Here is a 27,040-nt window from a genome sequence, read left to right on the forward strand (position 1 = left end):
AGTGTGCTGGACAAAAATGAAAAGCCAAAAAAGGATGCTGCAGATGAGAGGCGGGTGCTATTTCAGACCGGAGCCGGAGGGGGGCCTCCTTCCAAGGGAATTGATCCTACAGTATGACCCAGAAGATATGCGAGATGATTCCTCAGCAGTTTGCCCCTCTCCATAACCCCTATGTTGACAAAGGACAACTTGACTCACCGATATTTAGTAAGCATAAATAACAGGTAAATATCAATGCCTATAATGCAAGTTAAAACGAACGTTAGTGCTACTTCACTACAATGTTACCGTTATCAGGCCCCTTACAGCATGTTGCATAACATTATCATTCGTACCAAGGCTGAGCATATCGTAAACCCCAATTCAATTGTTGTACAAAATGGGCACGTAAATAGCCTACTAATAATGAGTTAAAACTCAACAGGATTCAACCGGTCTCTAATTATTCTCTGAGGAACTCGTTCTGGTCTCTCCACAGTAGATATGCTACCATTTTATCAGTTAAACCACCTAAAGTGTCAGTTTAGAATTAATCTTTAATCTAATTTTATATTTTTTAATTCATTGAGCTACAGGCTTAACATTTATCTAGGTTTAAAGTGAAAACTACTTATATTAGAGGAAGGATTTAATTTAACTAGAGTTAATTTTAAACTAGGTTTAAAATTTGGTGCAACAAAATTAATAGATACACCTTGATTTAACCCAGTTTAAGAGTTAATGCATGTTGGTCCAACCCAAAGGTACTAGGTATCAAGTAAAGTGTTACCCGTTTTTCAAGCTTTGCATCCCATATGCAACAATAATTGTCATTCCAGAAATGTTTATGGAAGTACGTCATACTAACACTTTGCAAAATAACGTAAAAAAAAAATATATATATATATACATATATTATATATATATAAATAAATAATGACTGAATAATGAATAATACATAAATTCATTAAAAATCCTACAATGTGATTTTTTGGATATTTTTTCTCATTTTGTCTGTCATGGTTAAAGTGTACCTATGATGAAAATTACAGGCCTCTCTCATATTTTTAAGTGGGAGAACTTGCACAATTGGTGGCTGAATAAATACTTTTTTTGCCCCACTGTGTGTGTGTATATATATATATATATATATATATATATATATATATATATATATTGTTGTAAGTGTTATATTGTAGATAAACAACAAAAACACAGACGTACTGAAAATTGATCAAGGCTTTATTTATTAGAATGTCTTGCTTTGTTTGCTTTCTAACTTTTCAAAAGTTTCTCTTCAGATGTATAGCTCATGCCTACCTACAGTATGTACATATAAACCTATAGATTATGCCATAAACTGAAACAATCTGAAAAAAGTATCATTGTATTTTAAGAAGCCAACAAAAGTCTCAATCCCCTGGGTGGAATATTGACTTTGTGACTCATAACTTCAACACAGAAGGTGTCTAAAACAATGTATTTATCTTAGGCAGCCGTTTGTCTGCAGATACAAGGCCGGGATTCGATCCAATCAGCTGTAGATCTGCATTATAGCTCGCTTGACATTTAAAGGTAATTTCCAATTGAGGCGACATATGCAGCAAAATATGCAGTGATGACCATGAATGTGTTATACTCTCTATGAGCACAGGAACATTGCTTTTAATATGCATAACCAATGAAGTGTGATCGGATGTAACAGAGACACTGCTAGCTAGTTTAGCCTACTCAAACACCCTGCTCAAACAGAGGGATGCTATGTTAGCTAGCTGGGTATGACTATTCAACACACCACTGGAACTCTTTGAAGTCAAGGTAAGATTTTGGTTTTACTCATTTATAGGAACCGGGGCACATTGATGTAACTGCTAAACTGCTTACTGACTGTACACTGTAATGTTACCGCATGATTGTAGCGGGTTTACTAACACGTTAGTTATATTAGCTATGTTGACTATGACTTTACTTTAGCTAATATGGTGACACCGATGTAGGCAGTGTGTAGTGTTTATGATATGGTTTGGCTTGGAAAGGTTCTCGCCTGGTCTTCTACAGCTGATGTGTTGTGCATTGAAGTCCACAAACAAAGGGAAACGGTGAGAGGAGGAGAGCGCATAGATGCGAGAAGGAACACAATGTGGCTGCTATGAAAGTGAACTGTGTTTACGCGATTCCACTCATCATATTGCAGAGTCTGGAGCCCTGTGGGTGCTTTTTTTGACTGAAGACAGGCACTCCTCCACTGCCTTTCTTCTTTGAATAGATAGATTTTTTTAATAGCCTGGATGTTTTTAAAGCTCTCATAATCTGATATTGCAGAGTTAGTTTCTTTATAATTCCCTTTTTTGACAGAGTCGCAGCACAGCTGCAGGCACACTATTGTTTTCATAGGTATCACTTTACATAAATGTTGCTCTTAATAACATTACTATACACTGGATAACAGTATAAACATGTTTCATATGAATTATTAATTCAATAATTAATTAAAAGTGTTTATTACATTCTTAGAAAAAAAAGTGCTCTCTGGAACCTAAAAGGGTTCTTCCCCTGTCCATAGGAGAACCCTTTGAATAACCTTTTTAGTTCCAGGTCAGACCCCAGTGTACTGGAACACAGACTGATCTTTACCTTATTCCACATTATGATTTCAGATCAAATGTTATTTGTCACATGCACTGAACACAACATGTGTAGACATTATTGTGAAATGCTTACATACGAGCCCTTAACCAAGAGTGCAGAGTTAAACAAACAAACAAAAAATTGCTAAATAAACGAATTTAAAAATAGTAACACAATAAAATAACAATAACGACGCTATATACAAGAGGTACCGGTACAGAGTCACTGTGCAGGGGTACGCGTTAGTCGAGGTAATATGTACATGTAGGTAGGGGTAAAGTGACTATGCATAGATAATAGACAGAGTAGCAGCAGCGTATGTGAAGAGTGTGAATGTATATATATGTGTGTGTGTGTGTGTGTGTGTGTGTGTGTGTGTGTGTGTGTGTGTGTGTGTGTGTGTGTGTGTGTGTGTGTGTGTGTGTGTGTGTGTGTGTGTGTGTGTGTGTGTGTGTGTGTGTGTGTGTGTGTGTGTGTGTGTGTGTGTGTGTGTGTGTGTGTTAAGACTGTCAGTGTAGTATGTATGAGTGTGTGATTAGAGTCCAGTGAGTGTACATCCAGATTGTGCAAGAGACTCAGTACAAAACATAAGAATAAATAATAATAAAATAAAAGGGGGTCAATGTAAATATTCAGGGTAGCAATTTTATTAACTGTTCAGCAGTATTATGACTTGGGGGTAGAAGCTGTTAAGGAGCCTTTTGGTCCCAAACTTGGCGATTCAGTACTGGAGTGGCTGGAGTCTTTGACCATTTTTAGGGCCTTCCTCTGACACTTCCTGGTATTGAGGTCCTGGATGGCAGGAAGCTTGACCCCAGTGATGTACTGAGCAGTACGCACTACTCTCTGTAGCGCCTTGCGGTCAGATGCCGAGCAGTTGCTATACCAAGCGGTGATGCTACCAGTCAGGATGCTCTTGATGGTGCAGCAGTAGAACTTTTTGAGGATCTGAGGTCCCATGCGAAATATTTTCAGCCTCCTAAGGGGGACTAGGCTTTGTATAGCCCTCTTCACGACTGTCTTGGTCTGTTTGGTACATGATAGGTCCTTAGAAATGTGGACACCAAGGAACTTGAAGCTCTCGAACCGCTCAACTACAGTCCCGTCGAGGTGAATGGAGGCATGCTTGGCTCTCCTTTTCCTGTAGTTCACGATCATCTCCTTTGTATTTCCCACGTTGATGGAGAGGTTGTTGTCCTGGCAGTGTCTCTGACCTCCTCCCTATAGGCGGTCTCATCGTAGTCGGTGATCAGGCCTATCACCCATCGTGTCATCTGCAAACTTAATGATTGTGTTGGAGTTGTGCATGACCACGCAGTCGTGGGTGAACAGGGAGTACTGAAGGGGAATAAACACGCGCCCCTGAGGGGACCTGTGTTCAGGATCAGCGTGGCGGATGTGTTGTTACCTACCTTTGCCACCTGGGGGCGACCCATCAGGATGTCCAGGATCCAGTTGCAGGTGTTCATCCCAAAGTCCTGAGCTAAGTGATGATCTTGGAGCACACTATGGTGTTATTTAACCAGGTAGACAAGTTGAGAACAAGTTCTCATTTACAATTGCGACCTGGCCAAGATAAAGCAAAGCAGTTCGACACATACAACAACACAGAGTTACACATGGAGTAAAACAAACATACAGTCAATAATACAGTAGAAAAATAATTATATACAATGTGAGCAAATGAGGTGAGATAAGGGAGGTAAAGGCAAAAAAAGGCAATGATGGCAAAGTAAATACAATATAGCAAGTAAAACACTGGAATGGTAGATTTGCAGTGGAAGAATGTGCAAGGTAGAGATATAAATAATGGGGTGCAAAGGAGCAAAATAAATAAATACAGTAGGGGGAGAGGTAGTTCTTTGGGCTAAATTATAGATGGGCTATGTACAGGTGCAGTAACTTGTGAGCTGCTCTGACAGCTGGTGCTTAAAGCTAGTGAGGGAGATAAGTGTTTCCAGTTTCAGAGATTGTTGTAGTTCACGACTGTCTTGGTCTGTTTGGTACATCGAAAAGCATGTAATATTCATGGCCATTTAGCTAACTTGCTAACTAGTTGTTGCTAGCTAATTTGTCTTGTGAGATAAACATTGGGTTGTTATTTTACCTGAAATGCACAAGGTCCTCTACTCCGTCAATTAATCCGCATATTCTTGTAATCTCTCCTCCTTCAGTCTTCTTTTTTGTCGTCTTCTTCGGACTTTATTTGATGGTTGGCAACCAACTTTAAGGTGCATTACCACCACCAACTGGACTGTGAACCTATGTTTAGCTTTCAATCACCCACATGGGTATATGCTCCTAAAAACCAATGAGGAGATTGGAGGCGGGACTTGCAGAGAGTCAAGTGTCAAAAATAGAACCAAGTTCTATTTTAGAGCTTCGCTATGTAGACGTTCGCAGTTTGAATTAAGTGATTGAATAACATGTATGCTTTATCTTAGCCAGGTTGCAGTTGTAATTGAGAACTTGTTCTCAACTAGCTTACCTGGTTAAATAAAGGTGAACAAATGTGTAAATTTATTTAGCAACGCTCGCGCAGGCAATGTGGGCGGTGTGGTCAGCATGTTAGCGATCATGCACCAGCGGTTGTTGACAAGGAGTCTTGCCGATAAACAGAAAACCCAGCTAACTGTACAATGTATGATCCAGCAACAACTTGTGAAACATAGGATATTACAGTTTTTAATGTCCAGTTGATAGGATAGTCTCGAACAGAGCTCATCCTGCTTATTCTAACTTTGAACCTTGATCTATGAACTTTATTAAACCTTCAATTAAAAATGATTATCTTCAATGTCATTATCTTTACAGTTTGTACACTTAACATTTTCCAATATTAAATTGAAGTAGTAGGTTCAAAGTCAAACTAATAATCTGTCATATAATCTGATGATATAGTATTTATCTCCTTGAAGAAAAACACTTACCTATGAAGGAAATATTGCAGACTTTAGTAGCGAGCTTTCACGGTGCATGAATAATTCACTTGACTGTCATCTAGAAAACAATTAAATAGGGATTACCAAACGATTTATATAGGAGAGATGAGGAAGAAAACTTAAGAGACAGATCACAATCGAAGGGTGGTGTCGTTTGCGATGATGATGACCATATTGTTATTTAGAGGACCTATGGAAGGTGTGTTTGTTCACATCTAGGGCCCCTATTAAATCAAATCCGGTTTATACACTTAATTTTTGGCAAGCATGTTAAACATTGTTGTTAAATGTGAGCAAAGCATTCAACTCTTAACTGCCTAGATGTTACAGGTTAAAAAGGGGTTCAACAAAAAGGACCTCAATAATCCCATTCAATTTCACCCAATTTCATCATATAATCTACTATTGCTATGCAATTTAAAATGTATTGAAAACACAAAGTACAAGTGCAGATATGTTATTGTCCAATTGTATTTATTCCACAGTACAGACAATAATACATTGAGCGCTCACCCAGGAAGGGTAAAATGACCTATGAACCAGAGAGAGCGAGAGCGAGAGAGATAGAGATGGAACAGTGAGGGAACCACAGTGCCTTCAGAAAGTATTCACACCCTTTGACTTTTTCCACATTTTGTTGTGTTACAGCCTGAATTTAAAATTGATTAAATTGAGATGTTTTGGAGCTGGCCTGCACACAATACCCCATAATGTCAAAGTGGAATGATGTTTTTCAATTTTTGTTTTTTACAAATTCATAAAAAATTGAAAGCTGAAATGTCTTGAGTCAATAAGTATTCAAAACCTTTGTTATGGCAAGCCTAAATAAGTTCAGGAGTAAACATTTACTTAACAAGTCACCCTGTGTGCAATAATAGTCTTTAACATGATTGTTGAATGACTACCTCATCTCTGTACCTCACACATTCAATTATCTGTCAAGTCAAGCAAGTGAATTTAAAACACAGGTTCAACCACAAAGACCAGGGAGGTTTTCCAATGTCTCTCAAAGAAAGGCACCTATTGGTAGATGGGGGAAAAATAAATCAACATTGAACATTCAACATTCCTTTGTGCATGGTGAAGTTATTAACTATACCTTGGATGGTGTATCAATACACCCAATCACTACAAAGATACAGGTGTCCTTCCTAACTCAGTTGCCGGAGAGAAAGGAAACCGCTCAGGGGGCCAATGGTGACTTTAAAAAAGTTAGAGTTTATCGGCTATGATAGGAGACAACTGAGGATGAATCAACAACCTTGTAGTTATTCCACAATACTTACCTAATTGACAGAGTGAAAAAAAAGGAAGCCTGTACAGAATAATCCAAAACATGCATCCTGTTCGCAACAAGGCACTAAAGTAATAATGCAAAAGATGTAGCAAAGCAATTCACTTTTTGTCCTGAATACAAAAGTGTTATGTTTAGGGCAAATCCAATACAACACATTACTGAGTACCACACTCCATATTTCCAAGAATAGTGGTGGCTGCATCATGTTACGGTTATGCTTGTAATCATTAAGGACTGGGGAGTTTTTCAGGGTAAAAAAAATGTATGGAATGGAGCTAAGCACCGGGAAAATCCTAGAGGAAAACCTGGTTCAGTCTGCTTTCCAACAGACACGGGGAAATGAATTCACCTTTCAGTAAGACAATAACCTAAAGCACAAGGCCAAATCTACACTCGAGTTACTTACCAATAAGACAGTGAATGTTCGTGAGTGGCTGAGTTACAGTTGGACTTAAAGCCACTTGAAAATATTATGGCAAGACCTGAAAATGGTGGTCGAGCAACGATCAACAACCAATTTGACAGTGCTTAAAGAATAATGGGCAAATGTTGCACAATCCAGGTGTGTAAATCTCTTAGAGACTTAACCAGCATGACTGTAATCACTGCCAAAGGTGATTCAAACATGTATTGACTCAGGGGGTTGAATACCTATCTAATTGAGTAATATTAGTGTTTTTCCTTTTTACAAGTTTGAACTTTTTTTTCACTTTGACATTAAGAGTATTTTGTGTAGATCGTTGACAAAAAAAAGACATTTAAATAAATTTTAATACCACTTTGTAACACAGCAACATTTTGAAAAAGTCAAAAGGAACTGTTCATACATAACTAAACATTGTACCCACTCCTTGTTTTGAAAACTAATCTTGGTATCAAAACCACAAAAAGAAGCAATTCAGATGTTGGTGGTGTTTTGAATAAGAGTGCCACATCAATTACATAAGTATACTCCCTACAGACTTCTTTAATAATGCCTATTTGAAATCCAGACCTGCTACAAACTACAAAGGGAAATGGATGAGATTGTAAGAGGTACAAAACACTATTTAATTTATGTACATACCTTCAAATTCAAATATTCATTATATGATTATGCACTTATGTCAAATAAACTGTATATACTCAAAATGTACTTAAATTATTGCCACCTCGAACAATATATGTTACTATATATATATATATATATATATATATATATATATATATATATATATATATATATATATATACCACACACACAGTGCATTTGGAAAGTATTCAGACCCCTTGACTTTTTTTACATTTGGCAAATTTATGAAAAATAACAAACAGGTGCATCCTGTTTCCATTGATCACCCTTGAAATGTTTCTACAACTTGGAGTCCAACTGTGGTATATTCAATTGATTGGATATTATTTTGAAAAGCACACACATGTTTATATAAGGTCCCACAGTTGAAAGTGCATGTCAGAGCAAAAAAGAAACTAAGGCATGAGGTCAAACGAATTGTCCGAGACAGGATTGGGTCGAAGGGAGGGGTACCAAACAGTTTCTGCAGCATTGAAAGTCCCCAAGAACACAGTGGCCTCCATCATTCTTAAACGGAAGAAGTTTGGAAGCACCAAGACTGTTCCTAGAGCTGGCTGCCCAGGCAAACTGAGCAATCTGGGGAGAAGGGCCTTGGTCAGGGAGGTGACCAAGAACCCAATGGTCACTGACAGAGCTCCAGAGTTCCTCTGTGGAGATGGGAGAACCTTCCAGAAGGACAACCATCTCTCCAGCACTGCATAAATCAGGCCTTTATGGTAGAGTGGCCAGAAGGAAGCCACTCCTCAGTAAAAGGCACAAGACAGCCCACTTGGAATTTGCCAAAAGGCACCTAAAGACTCTCAAGACGATGAGAAACAAGATTCTCTGGTCTGATTAAACCAAGATTGAACTATTTGGCTTGAATGCCAAGAGTCACGCCTGGAGGAAACCAGGCACCGTTAATCACCTGGTCGATACCATCCCTATGTTTAAGCATGGTGGCAGCATCATGCTGTGGGGATGTTTTTCAGCGGCAGGGACTGGGAGACTAGTCAGGATCGAGGGAAAGATGAACGGAGCAAAGTACAGAGAGATCTTTAATTAAAACCTACTCCAGAGCGCTCAGGACCTCAGACAACGACCCTAAGCACACCCTAAGCATACAGCCAAGTCAATGCAGGAGAGGCTTTGGGACAAGTCTCTGATGTCCTTGAGTGGCCCAACCAGAGCCCAGACTTGAACCCGATCAAACATCTCTGGAGAGATCTGACAATAGCTGTGCAGTGACGCTCCCCATCCAACCTGACAGAGCTTAAGAGGATCTCCAGAGAAGAATGGGAGAAACTCCCCAAATACAGTTGTGTACCCAATGAAGACTCGAGCTGTTATCGCTCTCAAAGGTGCTTTAACAAAGTACTGCGTAAAGGGTCTGAATACTTTTGTACATTTTATATTTCAGTTGTTTTTTAAAATGTTAATACATTTGCAACAATTTCTATTGTGTGTAGATTGATTTTAGATCCATTTTAGAACAAGGCTGTAACGTAACAAAATGTGGAAAAAATACTTCCCGAATGCACTGTATATGTATATTTACAGTGCTATGATAATCATAACGGCATTGTACTAATACAAAACATTTCCAATCTGCTCATGGAAATAATCCAGTAAAGCTTGTGTACATTTTATATTACTAACGCTTGAGTAAATGACATACATTTTATGTATACTGTATGTAGCTAAATATATTGGTCCCACTTTACAGTATATTAACAAAATGTTCAGAAATCTATGTATTTACATGGCAGCTACATAAGCAGGTACAGTGTTAATTACACCGTGGGTACACATTGTCAGCCTGAAATGCAGCAGAGGTTTGTGCATTACACTCGTTGCCACATCCATGCCATTTCAAACGTTAAAAAATGGTTGGCATGACAAGGAGTGGAACGTTAGCACAGAACCGACTGAACACATTGTTATATAGTTCTCGTTATACCTGTTTATACTCCTAGTCGGTATTAGATAGAATGTCGCGGCCCCGACCGCCTAGGGGGAAACCAATCCAACCATCACCTTGGTTACGCCATTGGCTCACAGCAAAAACGTGACCTTTTTCGAACACAATTTTGTCTCTGTCTACTTGTTTTTGTCAATTACAAAACTACAGTTAAGAAAAGTACAGCATGCCTAAAGATTACTTTTCAATATTGAATGCTCCCAAGTATTTGAACTACTTAGAAAAGTGTAATATTGTAGGGCTTCCCTCGTGCTAGCTAGCACTCAGTCATCGCCTCCTAGCACCGTCATGAAAAGGCGCATGAGGGAAGCCTTACAATATTACGTATTTCTAAGTAGAGAATGCTCGGGAGCAGGCGATGTTGAAAAGCAATCTATATGCATGTTGTACCTTTCTCAAATGTAGTTTTGTAATCGACTTAAACAAGCAGCCAACAAGAATTGAATACGATTTAATACCGACTGGGACTTATCCATGGCGTTGTTGAATACTTGTTTCTGAATGGCTTGAAGGGCATTCTAGAGCATGCATTATTTCCCTATAACACAGGGTATATCTGCACGGTAGAATTCATTGGCTATAGTTAATTCTTACATGCTCTATGTTTGAGCTGCTTTTGAAAGCAAAAGTCGAATTGAAAACGTTATTGGCATTGTTGAATTACATTTTCATAATAGCAAGCTAGGACTGGTGGTTTGGTTAGATAAACTAGCAAGTCTGTTTGTTTACCAAGGCAACTGTTGTAGCTATCGAATAAACAAATTAACACATTCTTAGTGCCAAATATGTTCAGTTATAGCCATGGTATGAAAAGGATAATCAACTCGGGGATCTATGCGTTCTCTGGAAACATCTTCAATATTTTCCATAGAACGCATAGCCCTTTGTTGATTATTTATCCTTGACATATCTACAAGGCATTGAACTATAATAACTATTCAGTCACACACGTGGCCCCATAAAGTAGAACATGTTCTGTACCGAGTGTAAAACTGGCATCTAATAGTACAGTACATGCAAGACTGCTACTAAAGTGGCAATAATTCTAATATTCTCAAATATAAACAATAGTTATTTCTGGAATACATTTCAATTTCAAGACATACTATAAGGGTTAGTGGTTAACATCATTTATATATAACTACTGTATACAATATTGATGGCTAACCCAGCCTGAATTATTTTGAACACCACATATTACAGGTAAAATAGAAGGTTCATCAGGATGGAATTTCACATGACAAGTTCACAATCAAACATTTCTTCATTCTGAAGGGGGGGAAAACTGCCTTCACAGAAGATAGGAAGCAATACAGTATTTTGTCAAGGCTTTGTAAAATGGTCCAGTTTGAAAAATAGTTTTGTTTTCACTATAAAATAATTGAACCTTTAACGGTTAACCTTTGTAAAGGGACAGCAGAAGTGTGAAGGGGTGGGACAGTGGATAAGTGGATGCTGTTAATGTTGTCTATACTCGTGCATGTTCGATAGATTGTCTCTGTCTGTGCCTTGTGGTCATGCTACCCTGCGACTGAAACAATAATATTGGCAAAGAAAATACACACCTTCCACTGACTGTTGGTCCTCATCATAAACAAAACGCTACATATTCAAATATTGTTCACCTGAAAGATCCATAATAGAAATTAAACTCATATTGCGTAAGTAAATACCTCTCAACCATTATATTCCTACATATACAGTATCCTTTTATTACAGTATCTACACTGACAGACAGACAGACATATCCATGGATCATGTACAGTCTGGGCTCTCCAAGCCTATAGCAGGAAGACGTTCAGCTCATCATCACCAGACCACAGGGCAGAGGGGAAACAGTATGGCTGTATCCAATACCTTCCCTAGTGCCTTCCAGATCGGCACCTACAGCTCCAGTCTACATCCTTCATTAAAGTCGTAGTTCACTGAAAGATCAAAGTTTGTACGACTTGGTCAAACCTAAAAAGGGACCTTATGCAGCTGGATCTACACAACCAATGGTGTGGGACAGAGACTTGAAGTTACAACCTTTTTTATTTTATTTTTAAATATATATATATATGTCTGATCAATGTTTGACAAAAAAAAGAGGTTGATTTTGAAGTGAACTATTGCTTTAACTAACAATCATCACCTATGCTACTGCGCTTGAGCGGTGTCATAACAGGTTGCAATAAATGCAAGTTGGCAATAGTAGCATGTCCCTAGAATCAAAACAATATGCTAGAGCTTCCAAGCTCTCAAGTTATAAGTAAAAGTACAACCATAACCACATCCTATACAGCTAGCCATTATGTCCCTTAGATGTGGACAACATATTGGATTAAAAAAAGATCCGCAAATCAGAAGTCATCTGATTGACATAGTTAAAATACAGTATAGAACACATGCCCATTTCAACTAAAGCCACGCCGTCATGCTCTCAATGCAAGCCCCGACTCTTCTCACTCTACAAAGAAACGGTGGGATACAGCCTGGCACATTAGCTTCCCACACCCAACAACTGTTTGGCACGTTATTCTACATTATTCAGTAATCCTGACATTGAATAAATGTACACGAGTGTGTGTCCTACTGCAGCACATATACCCTGCAATAATGAATCGTTTTTATGTCATGCACTACAAAAAGGTAACAAATATGTAACGACATGAGACGGTAACACGATTCTCCAACATAAACGAGTGCAAAAAAAACAACAACGAGGTTGAACAGGTTGAGATACTACAGCCGCTAGAGAGAGAGATTGTTGGCTTTGTGTGATTAGTAATGGGGATATAATTGAAGACGATGATAATACCTAACCATACAGTAGGGGCCAGGTATTAGATAACAGGTAGTATGAGAGTTAGGTGTTCATCTAAAATTCTCTGTACAGGTTGCCATAGCTTTAGTGAAAGCATTAGTAACCCTTTCTTTTATAGTCCGATACCAGCTGGTATTTGCTAAGTAATAACATGGTATTTTCTCTGGTACTTCAGATAACGAATCACAATTGGAAACAACTTGGTATCGGGTGGTGGTTATTATTAGGTAAAAAACAGGTAAAAAAAGAAAACAGGATAGGGGAACTGTGAAATAAAGTGGAATCAAAGCATGTCTTCCTGCCCTTGAGGATGTCTGGCCATCCTGTCTGCTCTCAGAACGTTTACAACCCTTCTTCCTATGACCTCATCGCCTGTCCTCGTCTGTTTGTTAGGAATCATGAAACGTCCCGCTTCCGTCCTTTGAATAGTGAGGGTTCGCTGAAAAACTTAAATCACTGTGAAAAGCCTAGATCACTTTTAGTATCCAGACTGAAATGTAGTAATGTCCAATGAATAGCATTCATCACATCCCTCAAGGAGGAAAGAGCTCTGAGCATCATAGGGAAGTCCAGTGTGTCACTGAATGGTGTGTAATGACAAAGGTTGATAGCTAAGAGGCGCCGCAGGATGAACTGAAATGAATACCAACAGCATCATGCTTTTGGAAAACAGAGAAAGACACTGCTCCCCCACTGGTGGCTCAGAGGTATTGCAAGCAGATGGTCTGGTAAAGGGATTGCTGCTGTGTTCTGTTTGTTCAGCGTTTAAAACGTGTCACTAATGTCTACTGTTATGACAAGCCTTATCTAGCTCAGTCCTGGGATCCTTCAGAGTCTGACGTTATACATGTGTCATTGGGGTTTAAGGCCTGGGATGGCCCACAGGCCATGCTGAAAGACGTGGTACAGTACAGTAGCTACTCTGTTACGGAGTGAAAAGGACTGGAGCTGAGGTCAACGGTAGAAATCGCTGTGTAGTACCACACTGATAAAAGTAGAGAAATGGCCCAGGAATAGACTAGAGGAAATTGTACATGTCATCCATAACCTTTCCCCTCCCTCCCTTTTGTCTTGCATCTCTCTCTGTATCCACCCTCTTTCCTTCCAGCCCTCTTCCTCTTGCTTTTCCTCTTCCCTCTCTCTTTCTATAGGGTAGTGGTGCTTCTCTCCGGGCAGTGTGAGGGGACTCGTTTTCTTATTGCCAGACACAATGGGGTTAGCGGGAAGGAAGGAGGTGTATCTCAGCGGATAGAGGGATAAAAACAGATGAAGTTGTTGACTTGTTGCCATGGCTACAGACTGACCTCCAGATCACCATTTGAGTCTTATTTTTGTGGCTCCACTGTCCGGGCCTGTCCTGAGCTGGGGTGTTTGTATGTGTGCGAATTCCCATTGTCCTCTAGGTAGAGCGAGTACATTCAACAATTACTCAGACAAGGGTAGGCACTCCAGGCCCTCAGGGGGTGACGATTAAGGCTTACGATCGTTTGTTTTTAGTTTTAATTTATTTTCTTTTCCAGTTATTTTATTTTAGTGGCCAAGGTAGGAAATATAAACGTCTTGAGTGTGAGACTCTTATGCTACAGTAGAAATGTCATTTGATCTTTACAGCAAAGTCAGAGCACCTCCCATGTTTCTGGCTTTACTTTTAACTCAACCAATCTCTTCTCTCTCTATTCCTTTCGTATCTATTTCCCAAGAGACCCTGCTTCCTCCTCTTGCTCACCCTCTTTGGCCCTTTTCCCTCCCTCTCCTTTCACTTCCTCCCTCTCACTTTCCACCCCTCAGTAAACCTTGTCCCACTTTCATCCCATCCTTTCCTTTCTCTCTCTCTCTTAAACATACTTTTTCCTATCTCCATCCATCCTCTCTCCTTGTCTCTCTCGGGGCCAGTCCAAAGATCATGGTGCTCCAGGTAGAGTCAGGCAGGGTCCCCTCCCCCCTGTAGCCCAGTCTGGTGAGTCCTATTTTGGGCTGAGTAATCCTCCTGACCCCTCCTTGGTGCTCCCGGTGCGGCCCCAACACCCAGCAGCTATACTCATACTCCTCTGGGTCCCCGCTCCTGCTCGCTCTCTCTCTACCTCGCATTGGCTCAGCGTGCGTTCTGTGCGTCCTGGTTGGCCAGGGGAGCTAGAGCCCGCCCCCCCAGTTGAGTTGATGGAGCGCAGGATGTGGTTGCGCTTGCGGAGGTAGTCCCCCCCAGCGGCGCCCAGTCCGAAGCTTCCCTTACGGAGAACGATACGGGCGCTGGCGGTCTTGGCAGGACGAGACCTCTGACTGTACTCCAGCTGGGACAGATGAGACGCATAGCCGTCTGGGATGAACTGACAGAGAGGAGGGGGAGATCGAGAGAGGGAGAAAGAGGAAAAAGAGAGGGGGTAGGAATGGAGACGAGATCAGCTCAACCCCTCATCTACTAAACTATTCATCTATAGGAACACATTTGCGCATTCTATCTATTTAATGAGTTGAAGTTGGAAGTTAAGCATTTCAACACTTTAATTGATCACTTTTTGTTGGCGACAGTGCACTTTCTACCAGCTAGTTTGGTACCTGACACTGGCTGGACATCTTCTTGGTGGGCCGTCCCACTATGTAGATGTGTGATGGGGGCAGGCCTAAGGAGGAGTACACTGTGATATCCTTAGTAGAGCCGTACGCGGCAAATATCTTCATATGGGCCTGCACACACACACACACACACACACACACACACACACACACACACACACACACACACACACACACACACACACACACACACACACACACACACACACACACACACACACACACACACACACACACACACACACACACACACACACACACACACACACACAGGAATGGACTGTTAGAAACATAGTTGTTGTTACACTTACAGTTGATATATATTATATATATATATATATATATATATATATATATATGGCACCTTTCCAACAAGTCAGTTCGTCAAATTTCTGCCATGCTAAAGCCGCACCGATCAACTGTAAGTGCTGTTATTGTGAAGTGAAAACGTCCAGGAGCAACAATGGCTCAGCCGCGAAGTAGTAGGTCACAGCGTGTACAAATCGTCTGTCCTCGGTTGAAACACTCATTACCGAGATCTAAACTGCCTCTGGAAGCAACGTCAGCACAAGAACTGTTCGCCGGGAGCTTCATGAAATGGGTTTCCATGGCAGAGCAGCCACAAAGAAGCCTAAGATCACCATGCGCAATGCCAAGCGACTGCTGGAGTGGTGTAAATCTTGCCGCCATTGTACTCTGGAGCAGTGAAAAGCATTCTCTGGAGTGATGAATCACTCTTCACCATCTGGAAGTTCGACGGACGAATCTGGGTTTGGGGGATGCCAGGAGGACACTACCTATATATAATAATAATAATATAATAATATAATAATATAATCATATAATCATATAATAATAATAATAATATATAATAATAATAATAATATATGCCATCTACCTGCCCCAATGCAAAGTGCCAATTGTAAAGTTTGGTGGAGGAGGAATAATGGTCGGGCTGTTTTTCATTGTTCAGAATCCTTAGTTCTAGTGAAGGGAAATCTTAACGCTACAGCATACAATGACATTCTAGACGATTATGTTCTTCCAACTTTGTGGCAACAGTTTGGGAATGCCCCCATGCACAAAGCGAGGTCCATCCAGAAATGATTTGTCGAGATCGGTGTGGAAGAACTTGACTGGCCTGCACAGAGCCCTGACTTCAACCTCATCGAACACCTTGGGATGAATTTGGAACGCCGACTGCAAGCCAGGCCTAATCGGCCAACTTCAGTGCCCGACCTCACTAATGCTCTTGTGGCTGAATAGATGCAAGTCCCGCAGAAATGTTCCAACATCTAGTGGAAAGCCTTCCCAGAAGAGTGGAGGCTGTTATAGCAGAAAAGGGGGGGTCCAACTCCATATTAATGCCTATGATATTAGAATGAGATGTTCGATGAGCAATGTAGTGTATTTGTGACAGTAGAAACCTAACTTAAAAACCTTAAGTCCCCTTACCCCAACCCACCCTGAACAACACACTTACCCTACCCCAACCCAACCCAAGCCAAGCCATACCCTAACCCCTACACCCCCCCCCCCCCGCCCCTCCCCTCTTACCTCACAGATAAGGGACTTGAGGAAGTTGGCTTTGTGTCTGAGGGGGTCGTGGACCAGGCCGTCACAGAAGGACACGATTCCATGAGGGAAGTTATGCTGAGACAGCCAGGCCACCACACGCTGCTTCTGCATGTCTGGACGACCCGTCACATACACTATCAGATAGCCCAGGTCCTGCCAGTGTCTGAAGGGAGAGAGAGAGAGAGAGAGTTAGAACAGGCTGTGGGTGAGCAGGTGACATCCCAAATAGTCTGGTGTATTATCTATCTATTAAGTTATTCATTTGCTGATTCACAACTTGTACGCCACATTAGGTAGTGTGACTCCTGGTCAGGAACATAACAGTACATCAAATACAAATCATGATAGAATAAGACCCATCGTGTTCCTACCTGACCACGTCCACAGCTCCAGCCCTGACCTTGGGGTCGCTGCCCATGATGGACACGCTGGCAGCAAACGAGCCGTCGATACTGAACACTACAAAGTCTGTTCCCCGCGGCAACACCGTCAGGTAGCTATCCGCAAACGTATGGTCACCCCTGAGAGAGGGAGGAGAAACGGGGGAGGGGAAGGGAGAATGTGTGGCAAGGGGGAACACATAATTCAACGCTTGTTCTCATACTCAAAATCACCCACCCAAAACAAGCAAATCAGATATTTCAAGGGTTTCAACCCATAACCTACCTGACGACCAGCTTGACAGGATAAACTCCAATGCCCAGCCTTTTGCTCTCTGGGATGACATAAGAGATGCGTCCGCTGCTATTGGTCAGCTCGGTGTCAAAGTACACCCACTCTCCTGATGGGGGCTGGGTCATGATGTGGATGTCAATCTGTGGGGCAACAAGAGGAGGTTACACATAACAGTATCACACCACGTCTGTATATTACATCAAATAATGACTGACTTGCCCATGTGTTCCATTGACAAACAATACATTATGCTCAAATATTGAGTTGGATGCAAGTGTCTCTCAGTTGCAGAACTGACGTTTGTTCCGCAAGACAAGTTGGCATCAATGAGTATGGCTTTACCTTCTCCCCAGTGAGGGTGACCATGTCCAGAGGTCCGTACATGAAGCGTCCCATCACCAGCTGTGTTCCGTCCTCAGAGAACACCGCATCGTTCACGCGGTGGTTGGCCGTCACGTTCTACACACACACACAGACGTTTACCACGGTCAATACCTCTGCAACTTGCCGACAGAAAGACTAAAAAAGGGGGGGTTAAGGAAGTGGTCTGTCCTCACCCTGATCTTGACGTGGGTCCTCTTGCGGATCCACTTCTCTCTGGGTTTAGAGGGCTTGAACTCGGTCACCTCTTTACCGTCCAGCTCCAGAATACTCGAGTTCTCATGCCTCATCACCTGGAGGAACAGACAGGGATGATTACATAGGCATTCATATAGTGTTCACCAGCCCAATAGGAGGCTATGCCATTATACAGTGCCTTGCGAAAGTATTCGGCCCCCTTGAAATTTGCGACCTTTTGCCACATTTCAGGCTTCAAACAAAGATATAAAACTGTATTTTTTTGTGAAGAATCAACAACAAGTGGGACACAATCATGAAGTGGAACGACATTTATTGGATATTTCAAACTTTTTTAACAAATCAAAAACTGAAAAATTGGCCGTGCAAAATTATTCAGCCCCTTTACTTTCAGTGCAGCAAACTCTCTCCAGATGTTCAGTGAGGATCTCTGAATGATCCAATGTTGACCTAAATGACTAATGATGATAAATACAATCCACCTGTGTGTAATCAAGTCTCCGTATAAATGCACCTGCACTGTGATAGCCTCAGAGGTCCGTTAAAAGCGCAGAGAGCATCATGAAGAACAAGGAACACACCAGGCAGGTCCGAGATACTGTTGTGAAGAAGTTTAAAGCCGGATTTGGAAACAAAAAGATTTCCCAAGCTTTAAGCATCCCAAGGAGCACTGTGCAAGTGATAATATTGAAATGGAAGGAGTGTCAGACCACTGCAAATCTACCAAGACCTGGCCGTCCCTCTAAACTTTCAGCTCATACAAGGAGAAGACTGATCAGAGATGCAGCCAAGAGGCCCATGATCACTCTGGATTAACTGCAGAGATCTACAGCTGAGGTGGGAGACTCTGTCCATAGGACAACAATCAGCCGTATATTGCACAAATCTGGCCTTTATGGAAGAGTGGCAAGAAGAAAGCCATTTCTTAAAGATATCCATAAAAAGTGTCGTTTAAAGTTTGCCACAAGCCACCTGGGAGACACACCAAACATGTGGAAGAAGGTGCTCTGGTCAGATGAAACCAAAATTGAACTTTTTGGCAACAATGCAAAACGTTATGTTTGGCGTAAAAGCAACACAGCTCATCACCCTGAACACACCATCCCCACTGTCAAACATTGTGGTGGCAGCATCATGGTTTGGGCCTGCTTTTCTTCAGCAGGGACAGGGAAGATGGTTAAAATTGATGGGAAGATGGATGGAGCCAAATACAGGACCATTCTGGAAGAAAGCCTGATGGAGTCTGCAAAAGACCTGAGACTGGGACGGAGATTTGTCTACCAACAAGACAATGATCCAAAACATAAAGCAAAATCTACAATGGAATGGTTCAAAAATAAACATATCCAGGTGTTAGAATGGCCAAGTCAAAGTCCAGACCTGAATCCAATCGAGAATCTGTGGAAAGAACTGAAAACTGCTGTTCACAAATGCTCTCCATCCAACCTCACTGAGCTCAAGCTGTTTTGCAAGGAGGAATGGGAAAAATTTTCAGTCTCTCGATGTGAAAAACTGATAGAGACATACCCTAAGCGACTTACAGCTGTAATCACAGCAAAAGGTGGCGCTACAAAGTATTAACTTAAGGGGGCTGAATAATTTTGCACACCCAATTTTTCAGTTTTTGTTTGTTAAAAAAGTTTGAAATATCCAATAAATGTCGTTCCACTTCATGATTGTGTCCCACTTGTTGTTGATTCTTCACAAAAAAATACAGTTTTATATCTTTATGTTTGAAGCCTGAAATGTGGCAAAAGGTCGCAAAGTTCAAGGGGGCCGAATACTTTCACAAGGCACTGTATGGGGGTTACAATCTTCCCAGCTCTGCAGATTCTGCTGTGAGGAGGCAGAGTCATTAGATCATTGTTTTTGGTATTGTCCATATGTAACTCATTTTTGGTCACAGGTCCTGTCATGTTTTGTCTTATATTGTCTTGTCATTTTGCTTTTCCTTCTGTTCGTTTTCCCCCTGCTGGTCTTTTTAGGTTCGTTCCCTTTTTTCTCTCTCCCTCCCTCTCTCTCTTCTCTCTATCGTTCCGTTCCTGCTCCCAGCTGTTCCTATTCCCCTAATCAATCATTTAGTCTTCCCACACCTGTTCCCTATCTTTTCCCCTGATTAGAGTCCCTATTTCTCCCCTTGTTTTCCGTTTCTGTCCTGTCGGATCCTTGTATATTGTTCACCGTGCTGTGTCTTTGTATCGCCCTGTCGTGTCGTGTTTCCCTCAGATGCTGCGTGGTGAGCAGGTGTCTGAGTCTGCTACGGTCAAGTGCCTTCCCGAGGCAACCTACAGTTTATGATCGAGTCTCCAGTCTGTTCTCGTCATTACGAGTGGAATTGTTTTTTATGCTTTATTTACCGCTCCGATTTGTCTAGGAGTATTGCATATTTCCTTTACTGGATTAAAGACTCTGTTTTCGCCAAGTCGCTTTTGGGTCCTCATTCACCTGCATAACAGGTCCAGGAATGGCTGAAGAATTGCAACATTTGCCTAGAACTAACGTTACAGATAGCAATACTGGGTGATTTGAAAAGCCATAGTCAATCAATCAATAACATAATCATTATTTTAGCAAAAAAATATATTTTTAATTTACAATCTGTAGAAGCTATGAGAATAGGAAGGTTCAATTATTTTGTGAAGCATCACAGCAGAGTTGAAAAATATATGGCAAATAGAAATCCAAAATGGATGATGTTGAGAGACAGATGGGAGGGGTTGAGTGGAGCTGAAGGGTGGGACTAATAACAAGATAAACAATGTAGGGCATAAGGGATCTGTAGAATGTATATAGGTTCGGAGCTTTTGTGAAATAGCATAGTTACAAATAGAAATCAAACTGGATGGACATCAGAAATAGAGGAAGGACTAAGAACAAACAAGAGAGAACTATTGTAAAGTCGACTGTGTCTGTAGAATGTGTATAAGATGTATGGATTGAAGGTAGAAGCAGAAGTGTTTATTAGTTTACTCCAATTGGGGGATCGGCGGAAGGGTTTGCGGGGAATAATAATAAAGGTATTTTCTTTTAAAAAGTATGTATGTCTATATAGGTATGTGTATGTATATATTTGCATGCGTGTATGAATATATATATTTACTAAAAAAATATGGGGGAATGGAAATGATGCAGACAATTACATTGGAAGCAACATTCTTTCCGCAATATTAAGCTGATCCACCCTCATAAAAAAATAAAAATAAGAAATAATAATAATTCATAAGCAGTCATACCTGTCTGAGTAGGAAGGAGACGACGTCAGTGGACTCCCAGTATGACGCATGGAAGAGGTGAGGCAGGGCTACAGTGGGGAAGGCTGTGAGGGCATCAGGACAGTACAAGGCAAAGTCCATCCTCTTACTGCCCCACCACCGAGATGCAACTGAAGAGAAGGAGCGAGAGAGAGACAGAAAGAGAGAGAGAGAGAAGTCTGACACATAATCACAGTAGAGAAAAGACGACAGGGTTTGTAAAAGACGTCGATGTGTATTTCTGGTCAATGACAGTTCCAGACAAAAAAGGGTTCCACAGTCGAGGGAAGTGTGCTCATCCAGAGATTTACAGTCCAAGAGAGAGGCTCTATAGTACAGACGGAAAGTCACAGGTCCACACTGGAGTAGAATGGGGTGTCAGGGGCAGATTGAACTGGAGCAGAGGGCCAGTTTTGATTTGAGGAGGGAGAGGGTAACATACACAAGATCAGTGGTCCCTCTTTTCAATCCCGGCTAAAGACTGGGTCCTTGATTGAGGACTTTGGCATAACTCCTGTTTGGGAAGCACTGCAGTACATTTAGGGTACAAGCTGTAGAGGAGAAGAGAAGGGAGAGGAGGAGCTGTAGCACTGCAGTGGTTCAGCTGTAGCTTGAAGGAGACCAACGACAAGGCACACAGATGGGATCCTGGGGGGGAGGGGGGGGGGGGTCACAAAGGATTCAAACCACAGTACCCAGACTACCTTGCTCAACGTCCATCAGCGTGTCTGGCGACGGGGGGTCAGAGTTCGTATCGGTGATGTCAGACGGCAAGTCTGAGGAGACATCAGAGGCAGTGACGTCAGCGGTGACGTCGTCGTCACCCTGGTCTGAGTCGGTGCGTCCGTGAGAGAGGAAGGGTCGGATCTTCTTCCTGGCCCGCGGAGAGGGGCTTCTCGAGGGGAGTTTAGGAAGCGCTAGCTGGGAAAGGAGACCCAGCTTCTTAGACGGGCTGCTTTGGCATTTAGTAGCTACGGAGGAATCAAGGGTTGAAGAACGACAAAACAGTGTGTGAAAAATGTCAGAGAATTTATGTTGTCATCTCCCTGAGCCACAGACACTGCTGTTAAATGCAAAGAAGACAGATATATCAAACAGTATAAAGTCCAGTACTGACTGTTGGTGATGTTGGAGGCGGTGTATGAGTCGGCCATGCCTGACACCTGGCTGGCGATGCTGGCCTCGCTGGACCTACGGAGGCCCCTGGGGTGGGGGGGTCCAGTCAGTGGGGAGGCTGGGTACTGGCTGTCCACAAACACACCACAGTGGGAGTGGAGCACGTCAGCTATGGAGGGAGGGAGACACGGGAGAGAAAGTGTGTGTGTGTGACAGAGAAGTGTGTGTGTGACAGAGAGAGAGTGAGGAGGGAGAGAGAAGTGGATTGATCAAACAATCAATCAATTTAATTGTATACAGACAGACAGACAGACAAACAAAGAGCGGACAGGGCAGCAGACAGACAGAGACAGAGAAAGGGTACACACTGTCGTTGAGCTGTGCGGCCTGTTGGGGCCAGTTGAGTACAGGGACGGGGATGGAGGTCTCACTGACGCCCCCCTCCTGGTAACGCAGGGGTACTGACTCCAACAGGAGCTGGGGGTTACTCTGCATCGTCTCCACTGGGGGGGAGGAACATGTGGGGGAGAGAGATAGGAAGGGAGGAGGCAGGAGAGACACGGGGGGGAGACAGAGAGGCAGAAATAAACGGACGTAACTACAGAACAGACATGGACTAACTGACATACAACAGTATGCTCCCATAGTACATTATACCTGATAATATCTGGACACAGGTATCGCACTATGAGAGCATATGGACAAAGCACACAGCGAATTGAGTGCTTCCTTTTTGGAGGAGAGATATCCCGGAGGCATAAAGGAGTAGTTTAGTGGGCGTGCATGTGTATCGAGCCTCACCCAGCAGAGCCGAGTGCCCGTCCCCCAGAGGGAAGCGTTGGTATCGGGGGACACAGAAGGGGGGCAGCTGGTGAAACCTCTTCTCTAGGAGGGGCTCCAGGCGGGAGGCAGAGGGGTCCGCTGGATGAAACAGGTTATACACCTGCTGACAAGCTGGACGCAACGCTGAGACTGGAGAGAGACAGAGAAATAGAAAGAGGAAAAGAGAAAGTGGTTATTTACATACAGGAACAGCTATCGGAGTTCCTTCCAAAGCTCACATATTGAAAACCATTGGACCAGACTATGGAGGATACTATGAACAACTTCCATCAAAGCTGCTAGTCTCGAGGGTCCAGAAGTGACAACTGCTGACGAACACGTCTCTGGAACCCCTGGAGACTACATGTCACAACCCCCTCGGTTTCCTCTGCTGCCTCTCAGCTCTTTTTCTAAACCTCCTATTTATCCCCTCTCATCATCATCTTAGTTCTTAGTTTACTTTGGAACATGTGTCTTGAATGTCATCCCTTGATGTCACAGCCAATGGACTTCTGGCGTCAGAGATCTAAAACATGACTTCTACCCTCTGAACGCCGATGTTAACTCACTAAGGGATGTCCTGGCAGAGCCCGACCCCCACAGCTGCAGGAAAAGACACTGTCACCGCACAGATGCCGAGTAGCTTAGTTTACAGCTTCTCACTAAATGTGAGACTGTACACATACAGTAAATACAATTCTGAAAAGTGGCAACTCTGCTTATAGTCTATTTCTGCTTTAGCCAACTCCTTAAAAGGCCAACTCCTTAAAAGGCCAACTCCTTAAAAGGCCAACTCCTTAAAAGGCCAACTCCTTAAAAGGCCAACTCCTTAAAAGGCCAACTCCTTAAAAGGCCAACTCCTTAAAAGGCCAACTCCTTAAAAGGCCAACTCCTTAAAAGGCCTTAAAAGGCCAACTCCTTAAAAGGCCAACTCCTTAAAAGGCCAACTCCTTAAAAGGCCAACTCCTTAAAAGGCCAACTCCTTAAAAGGCCAACTCCATGCATGGCAAAGACTGTTGGCTGCAGTTGGAATATAGCCTATAGTCTACAGTATATAGTCTAGTATAGTCTACTGGCTACTGATTTCAACCTCTGATGAAGGTGTTCCTCACCATCTATAGACGGCACAACAGTCTTCCTCAGTGCCAGCACCAGACCCAGAGGAGAACCAAAGAGGAAGAAGTCTGCCACCTCGAAGTCCAGCCTCCCTAGCGACCCCCCTCCCTCTAGCATGGTACTGCTGCTGGAGCGCCTCGAACCCGGGTCTGTTCTCAACACACTGCTGTGGAGACTGGAGAAACAGAGGGAAGGAAGGGGGGTAGAGATGGAGAGAGAGAAAGGAGGTGACAAAAAAGAGGGGGGAAGAGTCAGCCGACAGGTGTAAACAATAAAACATTTACATGGGCAAAGTGAACATTTGATAACAATGACGGTCATTGTCGCTATACTGTGTGTGTGTGTGTGTGTCTGTCTGTCTGTCTCTCTCTCTGACCTGGACAGGAAGGCCTGGTGCTGTTTGATGGTGTCTAGTTCGTAGGTGGAGGAGTCACTGCGTTTGCGTGGCAGCATAGTCTTGGGGTCGTCAGGCCCTAAGCTGCGAGGGATGTCAATGTTACTGCGACTAAGATGGCGACTGCCCTCCAGAGACGGAGAAGATGGAGAGACACTGTTTATTATGATGCCTGGGGAGAGGAGGTCTGTGTCCTGTAGAGATGGAGGGCAAGGCGGTGGGAGGAGAGAGGGGGGAGGGGGGGGGGCACATATAGTTAGTAGCAGTCCGATTTACAGCACAGATAAAGGAGGGAATTCGGGTGCAACTTAAAGGACTAGAGGAAGGTACCTGTACGCTGACAGTGCTGCCTCGTCTGCTGCTGTTCTGGCTCTCTGAGACGGTGACGTTACTGCTGCACAGAGCATCAAACCCTAGGATACCACCTACACAGTCCCCGATCACACATACCTACAGGAGGAGATGCCTTTAAGTTCAACATAGAGAAAATAATACGCAATAGCTGTCAGAAACATCCGGGACCTCGAAACTTTGACTCTGGTCCTCTTCACTGACCTGTCCGGAGAAGGATGTCCCTTCCAAGGACCTTAAGAAGTCCCCATACACCTGATTGGCTCGTTGGATGACGGTAGCCACGGCATCCTGGTACTGGGGAGCGGAGGTGGCCAATAGAGGCAGTGCAGCTAGAGGGATGTGGTCCTGACTGTTGGAGAGGCAGCCCTCGTCATAACTATAAGGACTGAGACTGGTCAGGAGAGATAGAGGGTTAGGGTATGTGTGTGTGTGTGTGTGTGTGTGTGTGTGTATGTGTGCGTGCGTGTGTATGTACTCACTTGGACACCAGGGAAAAGGCGTCGGCACACACCGCGGGGCAAGGAACCACGCGGATGGCGATGCGTCCTAGGGCTGCTGGGTAATGGACCCTCATCACTGTCTCAAACGCTCCGGTCAGAGTGTTGACGTCCGCCTGCTTACTATTTGGCTCACCTGGGAGTAATTACGAGTAAATAGTCATACAATATTGTTACATTGTCTATCCAAGAACAAACAAAGTGAGGATGACTAAGTGTTTGTGTCGGGATGTTGTATACCTGCTCCAGTGTCTAGGATGTTACCCCCGTGAAGCACCAGGAGGAGAACGTGGATCTTTGAGGGCGCCAGACACTGCCGAGACGACCCATCCTACGGGAGAAAGAAGGGCGCTCCTTGATTAGTTACTAATATGCAGTGACTGTGAAGGGGTGAAATCATGGGAATTAAAGTAGAATAGAGAAAGAGACCATTCCAATTGGAGTTCTATCAGAACTGAAACAACATCTTTTCACAGCCTACAGTAACACAACACCCGACTGAAGGCTACAACACCACCTCTGAACCACAGTGCACTGTGGGGCTGGGAGTAGGGGGTCAGACTTAACAGCTGGTCGTCTGGGGGACCCGGCTGTGGAGCGACGTCTCCGTTTACTAGAGACGTGACGCTGGACACAGAGAGGATAACACACTGAGATGCTGCCTGTGTGTGTGTGTGTGTGTGTGTGTGTGTGTGTGTGTGTGTGTGTGTGTGTGTGTGTGTGTGTGTGTGTGTGTGTGTGTGTGTGTGTGTGTGTGTGTGTGTGTGTGTGTGTGTGTGTGTGTGTGTGTGTGTGTGTGTGTGTGTGTGTGAGAGACGTGCTGCTGCACACAAAGAGCAACAACAAACACTGATATAGTATTTACACGTGATCTACTATCCCCGATAGACGTTACTCTGGGATGTTCTCCCTCCACCTCTGGCTGTCATTAGGACCAGATGGGATCAAAGCATTCTCAAACTGACACACAACTTCAATAAGCCAACTGCTACAGTACTGGTTTGACTGCAAACATTGCTGTTAATGTATTGTTAAGAAATGTTGTTAAGAAATGATGAAGCTATAGTCTGTAAACTCAGTGAGAACTCATGATGTTGTTTTCTTGGCTACTCTCATACATTCTTCCTACTGCTATTTGTCGATTTGGATCCCCATTAGCTTTTGCAGAAGCAGCGGCTACTCCTCCTGGGGACTAGATGAGGAGGTGTTACATTGGAAGCATACCTCAAGGAGTCTCTCGTCACTACTGGTCGCGGCATACTCTTCGCCCGACTGATACAGGTTCTCTGTAAACACACACACACAATTGTTTTTCATGAAACAAATTCACTTCCTGAAGGACGATATAGGACATTAATGACGAACGGAGCTTGTGTTTGTACAGTGTGTGTTTTGATTTGGAT

General features: G+C 43.0%; 1 protein-coding gene across 2 annotated transcripts in view; it reads right to left on the reverse strand.

Moving 5' to 3' along the window:
- Positions 1 to 9,093: 9,093 nt before the first annotated feature.
- The window catches only part of LOC124048652 (membrane-associated phosphatidylinositol transfer protein 2-like), an 81,536-nt gene continuing 63,589 nt past the window's right edge, over positions 9,094 to 27,040 (reverse strand). The window contains exons 9-27 of one of the 2 annotated variants that reach the window (XM_046369640.1): positions 26,862 to 26,923; positions 25,878 to 25,968; positions 25,620 to 25,773; positions 25,342 to 25,531; positions 25,117 to 25,236; positions 24,769 to 24,980; positions 24,389 to 24,567; positions 23,256 to 23,426; positions 22,823 to 22,957; positions 22,456 to 22,623; positions 22,043 to 22,309; positions 21,321 to 21,469; positions 18,066 to 18,182; positions 17,851 to 17,967; positions 17,500 to 17,648; positions 17,205 to 17,354; positions 16,813 to 16,996; positions 15,238 to 15,366; positions 9,094 to 15,008 (exon numbers count right to left, since the gene is read on the reverse strand). In XM_046369640.1, the coding sequence (XP_046225596.1) occupies positions 14,649 to 15,008; positions 15,238 to 15,366; positions 16,813 to 16,996; positions 17,205 to 17,354; positions 17,500 to 17,648; positions 17,851 to 17,967; positions 18,066 to 18,182; positions 21,321 to 21,469; positions 22,043 to 22,309; positions 22,456 to 22,623; positions 22,823 to 22,957; positions 23,256 to 23,426; positions 24,389 to 24,567; positions 24,769 to 24,980; positions 25,117 to 25,236; positions 25,342 to 25,531; positions 25,620 to 25,773; positions 25,878 to 25,968; positions 26,862 to 26,923 (3,104 nt within the window). In that variant the 3' untranslated portion in view covers positions 9,094 to 14,648. The remainder of the gene's footprint in view (positions 15,009 to 15,237; positions 15,367 to 16,812; positions 16,997 to 17,204; positions 17,355 to 17,499; positions 17,649 to 17,850; positions 17,968 to 18,065; positions 18,183 to 21,320; positions 21,470 to 22,042; positions 22,310 to 22,455; positions 22,624 to 22,822; positions 22,958 to 23,255; positions 23,427 to 24,388; positions 24,568 to 24,768; positions 24,981 to 25,116; positions 25,237 to 25,341; positions 25,532 to 25,619; positions 25,774 to 25,877; positions 25,969 to 26,861; positions 26,924 to 27,040) is intronic. The other variant, XM_046369641.1, reaches the window with a different exon arrangement.

The sequence above is a fragment of the Oncorhynchus gorbuscha genome, linkage group LG11 (genome assembly GCF_021184085.1).
Source record: "Oncorhynchus gorbuscha isolate QuinsamMale2020 ecotype Even-year linkage group LG11, OgorEven_v1.0, whole genome shotgun sequence".
In the NCBI taxonomy this organism is placed as follows: domain Eukaryota; kingdom Metazoa; phylum Chordata; class Actinopteri; order Salmoniformes; family Salmonidae; genus Oncorhynchus; species Oncorhynchus gorbuscha.